This window comes from Wyeomyia smithii, chromosome 3, assembly GCF_029784165.1.
Source record: "Wyeomyia smithii strain HCP4-BCI-WySm-NY-G18 chromosome 3, ASM2978416v1, whole genome shotgun sequence".
NCBI classification, from domain to species: domain Eukaryota; kingdom Metazoa; phylum Arthropoda; class Insecta; order Diptera; family Culicidae; genus Wyeomyia; species Wyeomyia smithii.
The window spans coordinates 99,838,624-99,858,485 of record NC_073696.1 but is presented as its reverse complement, the minus strand read 5'-3'; the positions used below and the strand labels follow the sequence as shown (position 1 = coordinate 99,858,485).

The 19,862-nt window shown below is 37.2% G+C and overlaps 1 protein-coding gene across 8 annotated transcripts in view; it reads left to right on the top strand.

Moving 5' to 3' along the window:
* Positions 1-19,862, top strand: part of LOC129732613 (trafficking kinesin-binding protein milt) — a 161,542-nt gene that overhangs the window by 115,456 nt on the left and 26,224 nt on the right. Inside the window, exon 1 of one of the 8 annotated variants that reach the window (XM_055693624.1) lies at positions 4,698-5,674. The exons of 6 other annotated variants lie outside the window; for them this stretch is intronic. In XM_055693624.1, coding sequence (XP_055549599.1) covers positions 5,041-5,674 — 634 coding nt within the window. In that variant the 5' untranslated portion in view covers positions 4,698-5,040. Of the gene's footprint in view, positions 1-4,697; positions 5,675-14,122; positions 14,505-19,862 lie in introns of those variants that run through there. One more of the 8 variants, XM_055693630.1, reaches the window with a different exon arrangement.

Below are 19,862 nucleotides of genomic sequence, written 5' to 3'. Positions count from 1 at the left end.
GCGTAGCCAGAAATCCCTAGAAATCCCTTGAAGGCATGAAGGTGGTTGGGGGTTTAAGAACAAATGTGAATTTTGAGAATATTGAAGAGAGAGTAACCTAAATCAATGACTATCTTACAGTAAAACTTTTTACAGCTACGAAATGTGCGGTCGTTCAAGCTTCAAGGTTTTGTTGAATTCAACTTGTAAGAAGGGTTAACAGGGGCGACTCTTGACTGTTAAACCTACCTGTTTAACTATAAGTTCTGAAAATCAGAGTTTGGGGAAGTAATTACAATTTTATCCGCGAATAAAACCAAGTAATTCCCTTTGTTACTATCTAAAAATAAAACTAAAAAATAAGAAAATAAGAGCTGAATCTGGATTTTAGATTGATTTTTTGCCTGACGTCCCCATGTGCATTGCACAGGTTAAACCTATGGACGAGTCGCCCCTGGGTTAATGGGAAGCCTGAGAATAAACCCATGCTTAAAACCGTTGACTTCGAATGGTCCTGGTTCTACTAAGATTCGAACTCACAATCACATAACCCGTTTATCAAAGCGGACTCTATAACATTGCGGCTACGAAGCTCCCCAAACTCACGCAAATTGACCATAAAATTTCGTTTAGCGGTAGTGCCAAGAAGTTTCGTCTTCTCGTAAAAAAGGCCACATGCAAAACTTTCAGCTCGGACTTAGAGAAGTGTAGCCTCAAAGCGACCAGAGCTTAACTTTTTTAACGGTGAAAAATGCACAGGTAGTAAAAAGTAAATTTTCTATCCAACTTTAAAGTGAATTGGTCGTCCTTCTTTTATATTAGAAGATGCGTTTTTGAATATCTTGAAACTTGAAATCAACATTTGAATCACTATTTAATTACCGCATGAAAACGGTAAAACAAAACACTATGCAATGGTCGAGTTATTAAAGTGAAACGGTGTTGAAGCCAGAAATGGGCGACTTTGAATTACTTCTTCGAATTTTCAAAGGCACAAGAATCAGTAATAGTTAATGCGTCAGCTGTAAAAACGCTATTTTATGTTTGCTGTGATATTTTCTGTAACTGTATAAGCTGATTACAGGTTGCACCATTCTTATTGCAACAAGAAACAAAGGACCGTTAACCACGTTTTTGCAAGTAAAATTTAAAAGAAAAAAAATTAAGTAAAAACAATTAAAAAAATCGCAAGGGTTGTATGCAAAGCCACGACCGCAAGGTTGACGTAGAACTACATGAGGTTGTTTGTTACATTACTTGTATTGAATATGTTAGAAATTTTGTGCAAAAGTGGAGTTGAAGTGCTACCGAATTTCAGTTTGCACATACATTACTGAACAGGAATGGAACAAACACTATACAACGCAAACAAGTGCATGCGGATAAAATAACATTTTATTTTTAATTTCAGCGCAAAACGAGAAAATATAGAATCCCTAATCATTTTTTTACTGTCCTTATAAGTACAATTGTTGTTCAATTTCATATCAGATATAATGTTGATCGCATCTGTGTGCTACCCCGACAGAGGGGATTAAGGCATTTTTCTGATAACATAAAAAAAACTGTTCTAACACTGAAAATTTGACGGCCCAAATATTTTGAATACCAGCATTCCAAAACGTTTGTGTGTTGTCAAAATACGGCAATTTTTTTATAAAAGAAAGTGTCTGCTCATGTACCTACCTCATGTATGTACCCTGATGCTGCTCGCTACCGCACAAAGGCAGCTTTTACTAGAGAAAGTGTCGCTGCACCAGCTGGCTCTGCCAAAATAACTGCTGATTCCACTGCTGCTGCTGATGCTATTTGCTGCCACAGCTGCTGCTGCTGCTGTTAAATAAAGACTGTTGCAGTCGCTGTCTAGAACTAATATGAGCAGTTTCAGCTGAAACAGGCTCTTAAATAGTACATTTCGAATTACTTGGTCTATAATTCTGTCGTTCGTGCTTGGGAAAGCAATCATATAACGACCAAACAAACGTCGAATTTTGCGTTTTGACAAGGTTTGACAATTTTCAATAGTACAAGAGATAGAACAATACAATTACAATTTTCGGCGGTTAGGAGGATTCTTAGAAGATTTTCCTATCTATTGCTGCAAGAACGAAAGAAAACCATCGAAAACTAACCGATTTATTAGCATTTGAAATTAGACAAAGACAAAGACTTCTTCAACAAGTGCAAACTTGTGTGTTTTCGTGAGCAAGTTTTCGCTTCTAACATGCCCCAAATCGAGAAATACATCACGTTGAGATCTGGCGAGTTTGGAGGCCACTCAGAGGGAAAGTTGGACTTTCACCAATCGTGAAAGGTCTTTTTTGTGTGAGCCAGGGCACAGTCTTGCATGAAGGTCCAGTTTTGATTGTTATTCGTTTTCTGGGTCCAACCCATCACATTCTTTTTCAAAATATCATCCAGGCGGTCACTCCAGCAAAAACCATCACAGAAGCTGGGTGAGATGAGCGAAGGACCGTTCTTTCAACTGAATCAGCATCTCTTGATCGAGCACCTAGTCGTTTTGCGGATTGTGGAACGGTAAAGAGTGTCTCATCGATGGAGAACATCGTCAGGTGCTCGCGATAAATGCTCCGGGCAAGAAGATCCTTGCATCGCACGAGCCTTTTTGTTGTTTGCGTCTTGAAAAGAGCAAGTTTACTCTGATGTTTGTATGGAAACAGTTGCTATTGTTTTTAATCAGAAAATTATATTATTTCGAAAGTTTTCTCTTACTTGCCAAAAGCATAGTTAATGGTCCTCTGTTTCTTGTTGCAATAATAATGGTGCACCCTGTAGTGTCGAGGGAGTTTCTGTTTTGTTGTTAGCTGAATGTAATTTATGTCCGTTTTTCTATGTTTTATACAACGAAATAAATTTTAAAATGGGCCCTGATGAAGATTCCAACCAACTGGATCGAAACGTTGGCGAAGACCCCATAGAGATCAGCGCTGTTTTTTATTGATACTGCTAAGTCGAAAAAATATCAAATTCAGTTTCATAGTCGAATCCCCGTACGTAATGTTAAGTTTCCACAAACAATTAATTTGAGGGAATAATTTACCCCTTTTACGATTTAATGTGTAATTTAGAATATATTTTCTAATTTTCGGAACCTAAATTCTGAATAACCCGAAAACGGATGCATTTACGAATTTAATTATAAGTTTTTCGATTTGAAATGACCATTTAAATCGTTTAAAAACATTGGAATATACATATTTGGAAAAATCTTCTTAATCTTCGCAAAAAAAATATTTCGTCTATGCATCCTGGACTTTTTATTAGAAATTTAAGTTTAAAAAAAAATGAAAGAAAAATCAACTTTAATTGAAATTTAGTGGTAATTTTTAATTTTTTTTATTGAACCTTTTTTTCACGGTGCATATTTTTAACAACGCATTATCAATTTCCCTCAACCAACGGTTTAGGTGCTACTGAGAAAAAAACTACGCGAAAAGGCATACCTCCATGAGCCTTAAAGTTTTTACTGTAGAATATAACGTTAATAGAGACAGATTTAAAATTCCAATAGATATTATACAACGGTACGAAATGCCGCTAAAATACACGAGATTTTTTTAAAATGATAGTCATTAACACCTCTTTCTTACTACGCGGATTAAATGCATGGCCAAATACGGCAGACAGAAAGAGTTTTATTTTAGATATGATATATGTTCCTTAAGTATTTAGTACTTGGATATAGATATCATATCCTACAAGATAATCCTTTTCGAGCACAGAAGTAATCGAATTCTGAGATAGCTTTTTGGAGAAACTGAAATTTTAGTTGTTGAGAATTTTATTTATTGTGTTTATGTTGCTTCGTGTTTTTTTTTTACAACAAATAATAACTCTTTGATGTTACGATGCTATTCTTTTATACACTAGCGATTGCCGGGATTTTCAAATGTCATTAAAATATAACTATATAATTGATTCGTCACATCATCGAACATTATTAGGCTAAGCACTCTATTACACCATAGCCGTTCGCATCATCAACCATTGACAAAACGACCAATCAATTCACATTTACAGTTGTGCGAATATTTCATAATTCTATGCTTCCCCACAAATTAAACCATCAATTGTTGCACAACTATTGCACTGAAAAAGCGTCTAGTTTCGCTGCTAGTTAGCCGATCGTTGTAAGACTAACGCAACAGCTAGCCGATTCATCTATAGACCAGATCATTGTTTACACCAATTTCCCGTCAATTTTGTAATATACACATACACACGCACAGCCATAACCGTGTGTGGATTTCAAAACAAATCCACTTTCTTTCCTCCAAACCCAACCGATCCCAGCGGCGGCCAACGAGAGTCAGTTTGTTGTTCCATTATCAAATTATATTTGAGTAGTTTTTTTTTGCTCCATTCGTTTCCACTTTTCCCAGCCAGATTGGGCTTTTAATTTCTCAATTATTTTTTTCTTCGGTTTGTTGTGCTGTTGCACTTTGTTTATATATATTCGATGCACGTGATTTGTCGGAGGTTTTAGTTTTTGTTAAACTTTGGCCCTTACCAAAATTTATAAAATAACATAATCGTATTGCTGCGGCTTTTCGATGCAATACTCTCCCCTCCCCGCACGCAAACGGTAACAATGGAAAACAAACAGTCAGTTTATGGTTTCTTCTAATGCAATTAATTATTAGTAAAATGCTCTAGTTCGAACGGTGGGGAACAGGTGTGAAAATGTGTATTTGTAGTTTCAGAACAATCGAACCTTCGTACAAAAAAACAGTAACTCCAACCGACAGACAGATCGAGTGAGCAATTGTTCAACGAGGCAGTTATGCGCCCACCGATATCTTCGTCTGGTGCTGTTTTGTATGCAAATTATACTCGGATGCAATAGAGAGTGAACTCCGTACCAGCAACATACTATCAAGTCTGAAAATTATAGCCCTTATAAAAATGGTAGCTGATAGTTGCACCGGTGCAAAGATAGGTTACACAGTCATCACGGGTTACGATAACTTTTCGAGTGTCTTCAACTAATCGCCTGCCTACTGATACGCACACCACCGACAGCACAATTTTATAGCGGACATGAGCCTAGCCGTCACCCCTAGCAATCGTGACGAGCAGGAGATTGAACAATCTTCCTCTTCACCGTCCGATATTGAGATTTTTGATTTTGAAGACATCGATGAGGAGTTTATCCTCAGGGCAACAAAGCCGGTTGATAACGTTCACTCCGACCAACCAGAGAAAGATGAGGAAGAAGGCAGCGGCACTCCACTGAACCTAGAACTAGCACAGCTGCTAAATCAAGGAATCGTTTCCAAAACAAAAGCTAATTTTGGAATTTCTAAAAACATTGAAACCCTAGAGCAAAGCACAATTGAACTTTCCCTTGCTGAATCCAGTTCCGAAGGAAGTTCGAAATGGAAACCTCAGAAAAGTTTGGACAAATGTTCTTACAAACGAAGTCCTGATCTATTTTTGAGACGAAGTGAAGAAGACGACGAGGAGGACGATGACGATGATTTTCCGAACAGTGAAGATGGGAAATTTGTGCGCATCAAAGCGGCAAGATCGAAGTTACCCTCCGAAACGGTGTTCGAAAATGATTCCGTCGAACTATCTCCGCTTAGCCGAAGCAGTAGTTTTCGATTCGCTGAACCGACGACGTCATTTCATTCGGCCTACGAGTGCGACAACGAGCGGATTATGTATGAAGGTATTTCGTAGATGTTCGTTGAATTGTTTACTGCTTTCCCGCTTCTCATGTAGATCTTTATAATTTTGTTCAGCTCTTTCTTTTTTCGCGCTTTGAATATAGTTAGAATTGTATATCTTAGTACCATTGGGACCTTTCCAAGTGGCCAACTCAACAACAACAACAGGGAAAACCCGGAGCAACGGGTCAAACTAGAAACTATTAACGCCGAACAGAAGATCTCCGTCGGCGAATGAGACGAGGCAGCCAATTGATTGCTTTGACCCAGTCAATACACGGGTATAACAAATGCATTTATTGCCATAGCGATTGGAGATGCACATTTATCCAACATTCCAACCAGTTTGAAGCAGCAATTGTTGCACAGGAAATAAGAAAGCTAATGGTACGAACGGCATGTTTAGGTCGATTTTGACGGCTGGATAGACAACGATCCGGGAAGATATATAGCTTAAATTGACATGATGCACCGATCGATGTTTTATCGATTGGACATACTTTTTGGTCGGTGAAGAAGCTACCATCGATTAAGCGAACTGTTCGTTTCCGTCTGTGTGTGTTTATTTATCTCCGGCTCAGTTTGTTTCGGGGATTAGGGTGATGTGCTGCAGGCACATGACAATAAATCAATCAATGTTTGCCTGCGCCATTGCATTTATTGCATGGATATGGTTATTGCTACGGTATATTGAAATTCACTTCACTCCATCCCTTGCTGCCCCATACAGACAAGACATTGACCTTGTTCGGTGTGCATTTTGCTACAGTTATGAATAGCACAAAATAAACGAAGTTGTATACAACGCCTGCCGATCAGATCGGATCGGCATAAATGGTGAATTTCCGATGTTGAGGTTTGCGGATGAAAAAGAAAATTGATTTTGCACCATTATCTGCATTTATTGGAAGACATTAAATTGCCCATTACTAAACAATAAAATTGAATATTTGAGTACAGTCATCTTACGATTGGTCACTCCGAGGCTATAAGACTTGAGATACCTTTTTATAGACTTTTCTGAGGTTTTCACCTATTTGTAAAAGTTATTCTGAAATGTAACATTTTCTCTACAGAAATAAAGCAAGTAACAATTAAAGTGGGATAATCGTGATTTCACATAGAAATATCAGTTTTAAATGGATATCAGTACGACTTGAACTGCCTTGCAGAACGATCGCATTTTACCAACAGCTCGAGGTTTAGTCTTAGACTATCGAGAGATATTGGAAATTTTTCGCTTTCAATAGGTAATGTTTTGAAGGTCATAAACATCTGTTGCAGTACTTTTTTTAAAAGGTCTCTTAAATGATGACAGACAACAATTAAGCAGTTTTGATGTAACGTAAGGCAAATACGAAAATAAAGAATACAGGAATACACCAGGAAAATTACTTGGTACATTTTGATCGTACCAAAGTAATTTTAATTTTTTAGAAAAAGCTCGTGTTTTATTTAACGTGCGAATGAAGAGGAGAAACTTCAAGGGACATAGAGGAATCCTCAATCTCACGCCAGAATTGCCATGCCTATGGGCATGGAACTCGCAACTTTCATATGACTACAAAATGCATGATTTGTGGTGACTCTACCCACACAAAAGACATTTGTTCCGTGAAATAGACCACTAGTAGTTTCAAATGTGTGAACTGTGGGGGTAAACATAAATCTAATTTCTTTGATTGTCCTATAAGGTCAAAAATAATTTTCTTCTAGACAGCGTAGTTTAATGTGGGTAATCAAAAAACTTTCAATACTGTTCAGGCATCACCAGCATTTTCTGTAGCTAATTGAAAACAATCAATCTTGTTCAGGCACCACCAGGCTGTTCATATGCTAGTATCCTTTCAGGTATTTTTTCTAATTCAAACATCAACTTGGTGCCGAAAAGTCAGCCAGTATTGATTTAGGTAGTCCAACTCCCTATAAGATTGACTGCATACTAGGGTGGGGAATTTTTATATGGAAAAAACGAAACTTGATAGCAAAAAGCCAGAATCATTTTTTTTTTATTTGGGGCCTCAAACAGTCCTAAATTTATCGAAAGTCAATTGGTTTTGTCTCCGCTTGGCGCATTGCGTTTTAAATTTAAATTTATATGTCCCAAAAAAAATGCTAGAGCTGCTCAATATTGAGTATGTCGAAATTTATGTTGCAAATCATGTTTTCTGCCAACACTGCCAGTGGACCGGCGTCAGTCAGATTTCCATCACAAGTAACCTCTGAAGCACGTTGTGAATTCTACCTACGTCTAGAATATTGATCTAAATTTGTTTGCTTGATCCAGCTAAGTGTATAAACTCGTTACTACAGGTTACTTCTGATGGGAATCCTACTGACGTCGGTACATTGGTAATGTTGGCAGGAAATAAGATTTTCTGCATTTTAATCGACATACTCAATTTTGAACAGCTATAGCTCTTCTAAGGGATATTCTAGCACTTCAGTGTCTTCTTCTTGTTAGGCATCTAAAATACTTTAACATAATGTAGTAAATTATTAGAGCATTATTGAGCTCTCTAGAAAGGTAAATGCAAAAAAGGAGGTTTTCCCATATAAATTTTCATACAAATTTGAAATGCAATGCGCCAAGCGGAGACAAAAATAATCGACTTCAGGTAAGTTTAGGGTTGTTTGGGGTCTCAAAAGGAACCAAAAAAACTTGGTTCTGAAAAATCGATCGCTTTACCCCACTCAGTCAACCTACAACAATCCATGCTGCAGCTAATGTCCTCTTTAAGGAAATAATTGTAAACGACGCCCTATTCGCCAGCTCCAAACATTACATCACAACGGGTCAATATGGGTTTTACCCGAAACGTTCGATAATGACTAATTTAGTCGAATTCTTGTCGACTTCCTTGCGAAACATGAGTAACGGTGCTCAAATAGATGCAGTATACACCAATCTGAAAGCGGCGTTCGATCGAGTAGACCACAGAATACTTTTTGCTAAACTTGCTATTCTAGAAACCTTCTGTCTGTAAGCGTTCAGAAATGTAGTGTCATTTCGGACAAGGAAGCCAATCTTATTTGATTATACTATGTCGGGTCAGCCTCTATCTAGAGTGCTACAAATTTGAGATCTAGGAGTTATTTCGGCACTGCGCTATCGCTCAAACTGCACTACAACGAGATCATCGCTAAAGCCAATTGACAGCTCGGATTTATGTTTAAGATAGCCAACGAGTTCCGTGATCCGTTTTGTCTCCGATCGCTCTCTAGTGCCCCCGAACGATCTCTCAGATCAAGATCCCTGTTGAACCTACCTCAACGCAACGCACAATATGGTCAATTTGACCCAATACGCTTCATGTCAGCCAGCTTTAACACAGTAGTAGATGCGTTCGATTTTAATATTACTGGTACAGCTTTTAAAAATAGAACTCGCGTTATGTAACCTTTATGTGATTGATATTGATATTGACATTGTTCTTGTATTAAGTTTTTCATTAAGACATGTTCCCTGTCAGATGAATTTTAAAATTATTATTGAACTGTAACTCGATGTACGAGGCTGTTCCAGTAGGTATGAAATTTACAACTGGTATTGTTATGGAATTGAAATTCAGCAATGACTTTGAATGAATGAGAAAATGACTTAATAATGCTGTAAATTTTCTAAATTGGAATGCTCGCTCTTTAAAAGCAAAAGAAGGTGTTTTTTTTTTAATTTTTAAACAGTCCATGATGTGTATATTGCTGTTGTGACTGCAACGCATTCAAAGTCCAATATTAACTGAAAAGCAATCCTAGTTATAAGGTTCACAGGTTTGCCAGATTTGATGTTGAGGTAGAGTTGCAATAGTTATCCACTGTCTGTAAACTGTTAAACATCGTGTTTTGCCCCATCTTGAAACGAAGGTTATTGAAAGTTTGGGTATTGGAATCAAAACAGATATTGGCACTTTATAAAAAGCCGCAATGCACTGGTAATCAAAAAAATCATTTCAAGGGAGAAAAAATTCGATCGTGGAATACTGCACAAAGCAATTCCAATGGAAATATATTGTTTAAATTGCTTGTCTGGGTTTTATTCAGTTTTATTTTCAAATGGTCCTACATGTTTTTCTTCCGTTAGGAATCCATCCACAATTAACTTGGTATTAACGAATCAAAATTATTCATGCAGTGATTTATTAACCGACGCTGATTTTAATTCTGATCATCTTCCTATATAACTTTTCCCATATCTTGTGAAACTGTTCTAAATTCCACTAGGTCTGTGTCAGGGCCAATTAGGATCGATATTGTACCACGTTCGAAGAAAGCTTGCATTGTGATACTGTTTTACAAAGTAGTGCTGACATTGACAGATGTCCCAAGTCAATGTTTAATTCTCAATGCCCGGAACTTAACAGTGTTTAAGGCTAGAGTTAAATTGAATACACCAATTATTGACACTGAGCTTCAACTTCGTTCGAACGTTTGAAGAACATACGGAGACGTCAATATCGAAGATCTCGTGATCCTTCTTTGAAAGTTATTTTTAAAGATTTACAAACGAAAATCAAACTAAGATTCACTTTTTTGTGAAATACAAATTTTATGAGAAAAGTTGAACAACTAAAACCATATTCCAAACCTTTCTGGAAGCTTTCGAAGGTTCTTAAGAAACCTTCAATACCCATTCCAGTCCTCAAAATTGGTGACGGCATTTTTCTTTCGAATGAACAAAAAGCTCAAAAACTAGCTCAGTAGTTCGAGAGTGTTCATAATTTCAATTTGAACGTAATTAGTCCTATTGAAAATGAAGTGTCACAAAAGTATGATCAGATCACCTCTCAAGAATTTCTTTCTGATGAGGTGCAATAGAAACAAACTTGAATGAAATACGAACTATTATCAAGAACTTCGAAAATATGAAGGCAACAGGAGATGATGGGATTTTTTATATCCTCCTCAAAAGACTTTCCGAAAGCTCTTGAAATTTCTTGAATAAAATTTATAACAGATGCTTATAGTTAGCATATTTTCTCTCAAAATGGAAAAATGCCAGTCACTCCAATTTTAAAACTTGAAATAAATCCAGCTGAAGCATCAAGTTATCGGCCAATTAGCTTACTCTCTTCTATAAGCAAGCCTTTGGAAGAATAATTCTAGATAGAATAATGACACATATCAATAAGAATTCAATTTTCGCAAATGAGCAGTTTGGTTTTCGCCATGAGCATCCGACTCTTCATCAGTTACTTAGAATAACTAACATGATTCGTACTAATAAATCTGACGGTTATTCCACTGGATCTGCTCTTCTAGACATAGAAAAGGCATTCGACAGTGTTTGGCATAAAGGTTTAATAGCTAAAATGTCCGATTTTCGTTTTCCTTTTTACATCACAAAAATGATACAAAGTTACTTGACTGACCACAGTATTTAGGTTAACAATTTAAGTGGTGAATCTGATAGATTGCCTGTTAAAGCTGGTGTACCTCAAGGAAGTATCGTGGGACCAGTCTTATATAATATTTTTACTTCTGATCTCCCTGATACAATACCAGAATGTGAGAAATCTCGCATCAAAAACACAATTAAATATTTTTCCTCATAAATCAAGAGTTTTGTTTCTCAAACCCACCAATTTTAACCGTTGTTAAGATGAACGGTGCAATCTTAAATTGGTCTGATCAAGGTAAATACTTAGGCCTAATTTATGATAAGAATCTTACTTTCAAACAGCACGTTGAGAATATCCAAACAAATTGCAATAAGTATAAACAGGGGAGTAGCCCTTCCCCCTATTAAAAAAAGAAGAAAAAACTGTGCTGCTAGTTAGTAAAAGTAAATTACTTAAGTTATGAAAATAAGTAGTGCTACAGGTTTGCAATGACTGCCAACCGTTTTGACGATTGCAATCCAACAGCGGCAATACTTAGAATATCTATGAACTTGGGCAAAACAGATACATGATTGTTGTGCATGTCAATTTTATAATACCTTAAACTGATTCTTGATCATTACGCAATTTTCAAGAACGAGGATTATCGATAAAATTAAAGTGTAAGAAACAAAGTCAGCCCCCATCGGTCGGCGGTTATAATACTTGGAGAAAAATCGTTCCGGATAGCGGCTTTAATTTACTCACTTGCTGACGATTATGACAGGTTGGATCGCTTTCCCTCTACCGTCGACGACGAACCGAACGTGATCGGATCGGAATCACGTTTTCGGAGCGAAAAACCCTCTTACATGGCGGGATCCGTTTGCTGACGGGTGTGGTATTCAACGAAAAGCATAACTTTCTTCCGAACGACGTGATTCCATGAAGCCGCCGGAGTTTTCCCCTCGAGAAATTAAGCTATCCCTGCGGTATTCAATAAATAAGTCAGTAACTACCTGTCGATGAAGAAGGAGTGGAAAGCGGGGGGAGGAAATAGTTTAGGATACAAACGATACGAGTGCTCTTTCACCCATTTGCCGGCAAGAAGTTACGCTAGTAAAGCGACGTTCACGCGGAGCGGTTAATTTGGCATCCAGTCGATGGTTATTATTCAATGGAAAGGAAATCGCACATTTCGGTTTTCCATTTCACTTTCATTCATTTTTGTGGCTCTGGAGAGAAATAAAATAGCAAAGAAAGAAGAAATCACATCGCGATGAAAAGTGAATTAATTATTATATGCTTTAGAATGGATTGCACAATTTCGTATGGGTCGGTTAGCTTCAGTAAAAGTTGTTTTGCCAACTATTTTCGTCGTGAACGTGACCAGGCGTCACAATCTATGATGGTAGAACTAATATCCTACCAAATTTACCACTTAGACAGTTTTCTCATTTTTCAAATTAGCAATTCTCGACGGTATCGGTCGCCATCCGAGCGACGTGACAAACTATCTGAAACGACCTATGCAATTCCTGTTCTGAGCGATCACGTTCCGCTCGCAAGAAGGCCAAGCGCGCGTGCATCGCTTAAGACCGTAGAATTTCTCGTCTCGTACGGTTTGCGTTGCAGCCCAATTAATTCCCCCTAATCTACCGAGATGCCGTAAAATTTCTGGCTGACACAGATCGTGATTTGCTGCCGCGAGAGTCCATTCGTTTAAATGTGAAGCAGTTTAGTGCCCGCTGCAAACCTGTGAACCCAACCTAAGCTACTAAATGTTTTTGCCCCAAGACAGAATGTGGAGAAATTTTCGGTCGGAGAAATCTACCGCTGCGCGCTGTGCCATTGCGTTAAGCACCCCACAAGACGATTGCTGTCAGACATGATTATCCGCAGCAATTTTTCCCATCGTTTGGCCAACATGAACAATCGATTTTATAAAGCGGTCACCGTGGGTAACCTTTCGCTACTGGTCCGGCTTCGAGCATTCCAGGTGGATTACGAGGAGAAGCTGGCCGGAGCCAGCGCCAACAGTGCTAATACTATTGTGCGAGGATAGGCCTAACGAAATCACCGCGTCGTTGGTTGGCCACCCTGCCTGATCTATAGTTGTGTTATACAGGCTGCGAGCGATATTTGGTATAACGATCCTATTGAAACAGTACAGGTATGGACGTAGCGAGTACCTACCCGTTGGAAGCTACTAACAAGCTGCACAAAATTTTCTTCATTGCAATGAAGGAGAAAACAATTACAGCGCTGCTCCGGGTTAAGGGTGGGAGTTTTTATGGTTGCTGTAGAAAATGATTTTTATGGCTTTAGGTTTTATTTATAAATTGGAGAAAAATTCACGGGCATGAACGATTGTGACTTGCTGCCAGTTGGTAACGATCTGCTCCGCAGGGCAGCAGTCATTGAACATTCGCATGATAACCACATAAATAAGTTGAGAGCTTCAGTGCAGCAGTGTTCTCTTGTTACTTTAGGGTAGAAAATAGAATTAGGACAGCTCTATCAAATCTGTCCTTTTCGCCATATGGAGAAATCGCTGTACGCTGCATGTGTCCTAGAAGTGCAAATTTACAGGTACGACCTTCTGTAAGACTTGGAAGTAATGAGTTATCATAAAATTTATAATACAGAGTAACTGAAATTCTGCTAATCCATCAAGAACCACTCGTTCTATTGATAAATTCACTGTATTATAAAAACAAGATAAAATCAAAAATAAAATTTGATAAAAGAAAACTTGACAAGCTGTGGTGCTATTAGGTATAGGGACAATGGACCCGGACTCTCAGTTTCAAGCAATTCACCTCACAATGAAACATCTTGTGTATTATACTTACACCGTAATATTTTCTACGGATATTCGCCAAATGTGAGAACATAATACTTACGCTACCCTATTCGACTATGACCACTGGCACTGCACATCATAAAATAGTATTCACAGTTTAAGTGCAAAAGTATTTGTGTCACCACGTAACTTCCTTCCTGTAATATGTATGACATAACAACGGACAGACACAACACAACAACGTGTAGTAGTTAGCATAGCAATAAGAACGTGGAAAGTCTATGAGGAAAAACAAACTAGGAAAACAGACAGAAAGGATTCTCCTCCGACCGATCGACCGACCCAGCCGATAGCAGTCTGCATTGAATCGTGACTATAGACGCGTGTGTCATCGACAACCGAATTGATTTCCTCTGTCTGTTTCAAAACCAAATAAAAGTCAAACATTGATAGTGATAAACTTGAAACGATTATTTCACACTAAAACTGAAATGTTTCACACGTGCAGTTATTTTCTTGGATCATTAGTGTAAAACACTTTATCAGTCTTCGCCACGCCAGTGCTCCGTCAAAATCTATACGAAAGTGTTTCAGTAAAAATCGATTCCCATCAAATCGTGGTGAAATTCGAGAAAAATTATCACCGTTCCTCGTCTATAGTAGATCTACCACCACTGCTACCATAGTGAAGCAACCGGATACCAAAAGGTTTGACCCCAGGAGGTGGCAAATTGCTGCCTTAAAATCACTGTTATTGTTTGATGTTGAAGATGTTTTGATATTGGCACGGTTGTTTGTCATAATATAATAGAGATTATGTTTTAATTCCTGTAGCCGCCATTAAAAAACAAATGAAGGTTTTTACAGACGAGGTCACGAGATGCTCGCCACATCATTCGCTTTATTCACACGATGCTGTTTTGCGAAGCTCTGCATCAATCATCATGAAATTAATAGTGTCTAATTTTGAAATCGTCATGATAAACATAAGAAAATGTGTCCTGTATATTATAGTCTAGTCTATACAATAAACAACAATAATTGGACGTTGCGACATAATGTCGCAATTTTTCCGAAGTAACGTAAAAGAGGAAGGAAAGGGTTCGCTTTCCAATGCGCAGACGCACCCTTGAGAGTAGAGTTTTTGGTCTCCCAAGTGTGAGTGTGTAATTTCAGTTCCTATAGCTTGGAAACATTAATCATACCAACAACAATAACAAATAATAAATGTAGTTGTGGATGAATCGGATGTGGTGAAAAAGTTAATAACAATGAAATGGTTTTATCAAAGCAACTTATTTTGGTCTATTCAGAAACAATTTTGTATATTTTTTTATAATATTGTACTTTCAATCATTATATCAACCAGGGAACAAATTGTACACAGAACAGATAACGTAATTCCAACATTATTGAACAAGAGTTTTGTTCCATGATTCACTTGCCCAAATTGGCTTTTAAAGTTTTTTTTTTCATTTACATAAGCTTTTATACAGTTGCTTAAATGTTTGAAGTTACGTGGTTGTTAGCCGAACTTTTTCAATTATAATTTGGTATTTCTGGATGCATTCCATTAGTTTACGCCTATCTTTCGATTTGTATGATTTTTTTTTGTCAATATTTTTCTTCATCTATTTTTCTTTTTCACAATATTTTCTTGATTGAGACTGTCGTCCGTTATTATTAATTTTCTGTCTTTTACCTGTTATTTTCTTCTATGGTTTTGAATATTTGTTCTCGTACTTTCATTTTTTAATATTTTTTTACCGAATTCAGCTAAATACACACAAATTTTTAATATTTTCTCTACATTCTAGTAAAATTGAGTATATCGGCTTTCCAGTCATCTGCTTATCAAAACGAAAATTTATTTTCCATTTCCGACGTTTTGATTTAATATAAAATCGAAACGTCGGAAATAGAAAATAAATTTTCGTTTTAATAAGCAGATGACTGGAAAGCCGATATACTCAATTTTACTAAAGCAATTATCAGTCGTAAGTTGTTGAATCTTCACATTCTAGGATATTTTTATGTGATTCTAAATAACGAATTTATTTTAAATTCTGGTTGTTATTAGTAACAAATTCCAAAATTGAAATATTTTATTTTTCTTTTTATTTTAAGTTATTTAGTTTTACTATTTATTTGCACATTTGATGGTCAAGGTTGCGGAATCTTAGTACAATCACACCGTTCGGTCTCAGATGGATTTCTACGCATGGGTTCATTCTCAGACTCTCTTCCATCCCTCTACTTTGACTCTTCCACCAAGCTACATTGCAAGCAAAACAATCACACACGCCCTCAGGTAATTATAATTGTCGATACTTGGAAGGGTAACTAACGAGACTCGGTAAAAAAAGAACAGTGTATGGCATGTAGAGGAAACGGTAAAGTTATAGAAATATTCGTCATTTACCACGGTGATAAAGTGATCACCTTCCTTTCCGTAACAGTCGTTAGAGATGCAGAAGCAAACCTAACAACATTTGTAACACTCCTTTCTTCCTTCCTTAACCAACCGTTGTCGATGAGAACACGTGCCTCAAAGCGGTCTAAATTTCACAAAATATATCAATAAAAAAGCACTGGCAATAGTTCATGAAGTTATCGATTTTTAAGCCAAATGTGTTAGAAATGCATGAAACGTCGAGATCTAGTGTAATCTCGAAAAAAAATTGTCGAAAAATTCTGGTACTTGAAAATTTGCGTGCTTTCCAATGAAATACATGGAAAAAAATGCCCCTTCGAATTTCGCTTAGAAGTACGGCTGATAAGTTTGTTCGTCATGAGAAAAGTACCCCTTATTTGTTCAAAGCTCATAAAATTACTTCCACAGACCGTTTCAATGGTTTTGTTGATATCCTTTCAAAATGTTCCTCCCGGAATAGATTTCTCCAGGCCTTCTAAGGGCCATTGAAACAATGAAAAAAAAGTGTTTTCGCAACCGGGAGGATGCTCAGAGATCGGAAAATCGCCCAGACGCCATTTTGAATTCCAAGATAGCGACTTCCGGTTTCTAGAAAACAACCGAAAATGGTCGAATATCCCCCAGTATGTGTATTTCCGTAATGGAGATGATACCCAGAGGCTGGAAAATGACCCCAAACACCATTTTAGATTCCAAGAAGCGACTCCCGATTTCGGTAGAGGTATTTTCAGAATCGGGATGCTGCCCTGAGACCATCAAAAGACTCCAAACGCCATTTTGGATTCCAAGATGGCGACTTCTGGTTTCTAGGAAACAATCTGAAATGGTGGAGAACCCCCAATATGTGTATTTCTGGAAAAAAATGATGCCCTGAGATCATCTTCAGACGCCATTTTTTTTCAATTCTTATCTCAAAATAAATAAAAAAATGTGAATTTTTAGAGTATTGGAGAGAGACAGGAAGTAACATAAATAAAATATTATTATGTTACAAAACGGCATTAGAAAAACAGTGGTTTGGCGCACTCGCTTCACTACTCATCCTCAATACGGGTTGCGTTGCAGTAGAGAAATGAGTGTGAGAAAATATTGTAAAGAGAGAATAGGAGAGAACAACTTAGGAGATGAAGTGTTTCACTGCTATACTATCATTAGCGATACCGCTTACCGTGCAATACACATGCTTTTTAAATTATTCGTTGCATAGTTCAGTCAATGATCAATTCGAAAACAACATTTAAATCAACTTAAAACTTTTGTCTTCTTAAAAAAAGTCCCTATGCAAAATTTCAGTTCAATCGTGAAGCAGCCATTTTTCCAGATGTATAGTCACAAAATTCCATCCCCACATACAGACATTTGATGCAACCTTCTGTTGCATTGTTTAAAATAATATATTTTCCTGATATTCCTTCGCCAGAATAAAGCGCTGATACTAGACACCTTGTTTTCTACGGGAAAAACAACGGCGACCGCATGGCAGTAAAATGAGTTGAGAGCAAAAAAGAATGGCGATAAAGATTTCAAAGTTAATAAAAAGCTTCACCAAAAAACAGGGGGAAGATCGCAAAAGAAAATTGTTTCTTTTCAAGGTCTTAGTAGAATTCGTTTAATAAAATCAATTCGGCAACAGACTTGAATTCGGGTGGTCTTTATTTTCTTCTTAAGTAGGAAAACTTTTTACAATTGGACACCTGGAAGTCGTGCCTCAAAGCGATATCCTTTTCTTGGCCACGTGATTGACTCTCATACTTTGTCCAAATATTGGTCCACATTTTTTGATTTTGATGAAAAGTTTTACTAATATTCCAGCGCTCAGTTTTTGTTAATGTTCATATTACACTCAATCACCATCACAAATTTAAAAAACATTATTCAGCTATATTGCTAAGCTGAATAATGTTTTTGAAATTAACATTGTATTATCTTCAACAAAAATTTTGCATATCAATGTTTTGTTAAAGTTAATTTCAAACGAAAATAATGAGAATTTTACACTTCTGAGTTATTCAAAAATAGCATTCTCCATGTAATGTCAAACTAAGAAATAAGTCTATTTTCAATTGGTCCAGAACTTTTGAAAAAATTTTTAAAGCTTGATTATAGTCTTTTTTCGTTGAATAAATTATGTTTTTTTTTCAGTTGAATAAAAAGAGTATTTTGAATAATTACATAATAATAATTATCCAAAACGTTTTATTTATTCAACTAAAACCTTAGAAAAAAATGAGCAATGAAAGCTAATTCGAAAATTTACACATTATTTTTCTTTGTTTCTGAAAATTGTTTTTAGTATTCGTGCTTTATTCCATAAAAGTTGTTTGTTTCTATTCGCATTGTTTCGCCAGTCTACGATAATCCCCTTCCTTTATTTCGACTACGAACCTGTGTCCACCGTGGAACTGCGCAGCATCCGAACGGAGAATCCTTATCTCTCACGAGCAGTATTCTTCTCTCGAGTGGGGTTCTCCTCTCCCGCTTGGTGGATAGTTCAGCCGTGCCTTGCCCAAGAGTGCAGAATAAAATGATTTTCGCCCATCGTGCGTTTCTGCAAAACGTCATAGTCGTCACTCTTGCAGCCATATTTTGTGTATATTCGTTGAAAAGCTAAAGTTTAATTTGCCTCTAATAAACGTGAAATTTTGTGAAGGAATCGTTAAATCGGAACTAGTTAAATAGTGAAGTGTAATTCGAAGTTTAAATAGTTATGATGCAAGTTATTTTCATGTGGGAGAAGTTCCAGCTTTCGTTTGATTTTTTGGAGCAGCATGCAAAACATTCGCAAATCGACAGCACTGTCCATTCGCATTATTGTGTGTTTTATTGATTTTGTTCAAAAATCAAGAACAAGAACTTTTGACCTGCGTTAACCCGCAAATTCCGTGTTAACATTATTGACATCACCTATATTTGAATTCCTAACATTTGCCAAAATGTCTATCTTTGTTCGGATGAATGGTCAATAAACCACCCAACTCTGTGAAAAGAAAAAAAAACGATCTCACAAGTCAAAGCAAATGAGTGACAGCATCCGTAAGCAATGACAGGAGTGACACACGCGTCGCAATAAAAGAGTGCGTAGCAGCAGCAATGCACAACCAGCAGCAGCAGCTGGGTCGACAAACTTATTCAACTGTCGAAGTAGGACGCAGTAGTTACAAGGGCAGTGACACCCCCTTCTAACCTTGCAACAATAGTGATGATATCTAGTGTAAAGTTTTCCCTTGAATTTTTCCATGGGGTGCACAACCGTTATGGAATGCAGGTTATGAAAATATTACACTCTAATGATGGCACTGACTCGGGAGATGAACGGCCCCTGATATCCACACAAATGTATGTCTTTCCATCTGCACAACTGGGACCATTTTAATGAACATATATTTGTTAGAACAAATCACCTAGATAAGTGTCCCATACATTGTGCTAAACTACGGGAAATAGCTTTCACAAGTTTTATTACTTCTTCTCATGCAACGACTCATGCGGTGACGGACGAGGAGGAGACTGCACAGGAACGCTTCAATGTTGACTTATTAGTCATGGGAGTTTGCATCGAGTTCTCGCTGGTCGTTAGTTCGCAGATTGCTTGCGTAATCTATCCATCAACTAACTTCAAATTCACATGACTT